We start from the raw sequence: 3,649 nt of genomic DNA on the forward strand, positions 1-3,649 counted from the left end.
GGGGGGGGGGGGGGGAGTATTCTTACAGTGTTCTGCTTATTATTATTTAACTAGCTCAACTACACCTAAGAGCACACATCTACTATCACTTTTAGTCACACATGGCAAGCTGTACCTTTTCAAGAACAGATACACATTGGGGAAGCCCTTGGTGGAACAGAAGACAACAAGCAAAACTGTCTACAGATATTAACACAGAAAAGTAGTACATATAGAGCACCTGTGCTTCTCAATATGTGTCCGTGCAGCATCATCTAGTTTAACTGCAGCTGATGATTGATCATAACCAATGGTATCTTGGGATTTCTCCTCATTGTTTGAATGGACCCTGTTTCATTTCAAAGAACAACGGTCAAGAGAGATAAATATAAAATGACACATTGCAATGGCTATGAATGAAAAAAGACCATGCAAGTACCCAAATCTTCTTCTCAATCCTTCAGAAGCAGAATTCAAACTTCCTTCTGCTTTAGGAGTTCCACTGCTGGAAATCTCAGGTTCATTGGACGTATACATATCAGACTGGATGTGGTTGAAGATAATTTTGTTGTTAATCATATAATAGAAGCAATAAATATTTTTGAGAAACTACTAGCATGTGTCTACAATAAGTTGATCTAATATAAGTTGAAAGGTGACTCCAGAAGAGAAGATTGAACCACGTTAAAAACATCGAAAGGACAGAAGTGTGACTACAAAAGTAACAGTAATATGGACTAAAAGCAAACAATGAGGTACTAAACTTTAAGGGCAGTCTACAGATAAAAACAAAAGCCAGCTCTTTCATATTCCATTAAAATCAGTAAATATACTGCAATATGATATGTTTTCGTATGCGAAAGCAATGTGAATCTGAATGATAAATCACAGGAAATGAAATTAGCACGTGCATACCGTGGGCACGGCTAACTTGGCAGCAACAGATTCAATGTTCTCAGCATATTCATTCACCTTGGCTTTTGAAATCCTATTTTGGGAGACAACATGAAAATGGAACACACATCAGGAAGAAAGCATCTAGTGAATTTTTAAAAAATAGAGATCCAATAAGAACATACACCCTCAAGCAAAATGTTTCAAGCATTAAATCAATCTAAATTAGTTTTTTTAAAAAACAGGAAAAACTCACATGACTGGTTTATAGAAGTTCAAAACGTTTTTCTCATACAGTAAAGAAAAAAATTGGAGTTATTATAAGTATTTATGCTGAAGTTATAATCTAAACACATGAAGATAATAATTCCTTTTATGCCATCCCTGTCCATTGCACGGATAACAAACGCATCAAAACTGTAGAAAATAACTACTTCCACACACGACCAAACGGTTTGTAGAGAGATTACTAATACTAGCATCATGACTTCCTCCATAGAAGAAGACAAGATAGACTAGTCATACTGTCAGGATGCGATGTTTTTTTTTCCATTATAGGCAGGATATTAGTCAACTGTATAAAAATATAACTAAAATATGTGCAATGAGGAGGAGGGTAAGCGGAGTTGAAATCAAAGGAGGTGATTTTCCATCTAATCGACCATGATAAGAGGTTTCCAATTTATTACTTATGTAATATGCAAAGTGAATGTCTAGGAAGCATACGTTTAAATTTAAATGATATTCCAACCAAACGAACAAAAGGCAGGGACTTTATAAAGAACAGTCATATCGGTATGGAAACCAGCAGCCTGAAAATTTTGTAGCAGCATGTTATTTTCTTCAAATTAACTAATTGAAAAAGAACAAAGCATACAGACCTTGGTAATCCATCAGGATTCCTCTCTTCAACCAACTGCTCTAGCAGTTCCCTCAAAGTGGCAACATACTGTGAAAGATGTACCAAAAGGAAAAAGTAAATGCATATTCCCATTGAAAGAAAAATTATCAGATGAAAAAAATTGTACAGTTCCCAACATAAGCAATTGCAATGCCATGATTTCTGAAAAGCTTTTCATAGAAACAACATATACCGCAATTTGCGGCTGTGCGCACAGAAAATTATCAACTTTCACAAATAAAAACTACGTCAAAGATCATATGGAAATGGCAAAGATCAGCTTCCTGAAATATAGAGGCTCCACCAGAGACATTAAAAAACAGTTGATGCATGATTTGTTCAGAAGATTAAGGAAGACAAGGAGTTATTACTATGACTCTTTATCTCTCATCCTCCATGACTAGAAATATTCAGTAGGTGGACGAGCCGTCCTGAGCCCTGTTAATCTTAGATATGGTGATATTGCAGTACTACTAATCTTAATCACCATGTCGAGATCAGAAAAATATTATTGCTCCAAGAAACATATTGACAGGTAAATAAGTTGAAGGCATGCAAGTGGGGTACAACAAAATTTGCATTGCAAAGCAAAAAGATGTACATTAAGAACGCAAAGTTTAAGGATTAAAAATTTAAAATCATCTAATCATGAATATAATATCTTAATTAATATGTATCCAAAAAACCAGCACAATCGAATTAATGAGCTGATAAATTCACCATGTTTACGACAAGTCTCACATAATGCAAACCCAAGCAAGAAAGAATGAAAAGAAAAATAAGCAAACACAACCATCAATTCTCTATAAAGAGTTAAACTTGAATGACAAGTGCATGCATGTATAAGCTTTGCTTGATTTTGCTGTTGTGGTGCAGTTACAAGTAACCTCTTTAAGTTCACCTCGGTTTTTCTCATCCACATGACACCGTCTAGGGTACTTTTTGTCAATAGCTGATCAAGAAAATCAAGCCATTCTGAAACCCGTTTGTAATCTAGTAGAACTGTACAAAAGTATGCAAATTTTCTACTCTTCACATCATATTAAGTTTCTTCTTTATTTTAGAATAATCATCCAGCTCTACCATGCACTTCTAGCATCTTCACACTATAAAATTACGAAATAATAAAGTGTACATAGTCTTAGTTTAAACGTTCATTTTTCCTACTTCAATTGCTAAATAATCACATATCCAAAATATATGTAATTCAAAACAAACTAATAATTGAAGAAGATTAATGGAGTGATCAACTTCTATACATAATGAATGCACCATAATCCAATCAAACAAAAAGGCCCACTTGAAGTCTTGAACTCATACTAAAACCAACTCACGAACTAGTCAATGTATAGGATCCAATCACACAGAGAAACAGAAACCTAAAGAAAAGGTTTATTTTTATAGAACCCAGTGGGAATCTGGGTATCCACTTAATTTGATGCAGATTTCATATCAACTTTCTCTTTTTCGTTAAGAGGGTTTTTGGATTTCCTAAAGGATTTGTCCTTGTTCACTGTCAAATCCAAGTTTTTCAAGGAGAAAGAAATAGAAAATAGAATGAGAACTTACAACTTTGTTTCTGAATCTGTATTAAACAACTTCTTTTCTGAAGCTTTGGTATTTAAAAGGTTCCTCGTGAAGTTGAAACGCGTAAATGGATTTGGCTACAAGCTAGGGAAACTATGTATAAACTCAAAGTCTTATCGAAGAATAACAACCAATTTTTTAAAGATAGTCTCTCTTCTTCTCTTATCATTCCATTTTTTTTGGGTAGAAAAATTAGTTTGTAGTAGAACTGACAATATGACTGACACAAAAAACAAAAGAAAAAACAGTATTTTTACGTAAAACCAGTAAAGCGACAATATTTGTTAA

At 34.1% G+C, this 3,649-nt stretch overlaps 1 protein-coding gene across 1 annotated transcript in view; it reads right to left on the reverse strand.

Moving 5' to 3' along the window:
- Positions 1–2,696, reverse strand: part of LOC107010760 — a 6,333-nt gene extending 3,637 nt beyond the window's left edge. The window contains exons 1-5 of the mRNA XM_015210043.1: positions 2,613–2,696; positions 1,755–1,822; positions 895–967; positions 419–522; positions 221–328 (exon numbers count right to left, since the gene is read on the reverse strand). Of these exons, the coding sequence (XP_015065529.1) occupies positions 221–328; positions 419–522; positions 895–967; positions 1,755–1,822; positions 2,613–2,696 (437 nt within the window). The remainder of the gene's footprint in view (positions 1–220; positions 329–418; positions 523–894; positions 968–1,754; positions 1,823–2,612) is intronic.
- Positions 2,697–3,649: the final 953 nt, after the last annotated feature.

The sequence above is a fragment of the Solanum pennellii genome, chromosome 2, assembly GCF_001406875.1.
Source record: "Solanum pennellii chromosome 2, SPENNV200".
NCBI classification, from domain to species: domain Eukaryota; kingdom Viridiplantae; phylum Streptophyta; class Magnoliopsida; order Solanales; family Solanaceae; genus Solanum; species Solanum pennellii.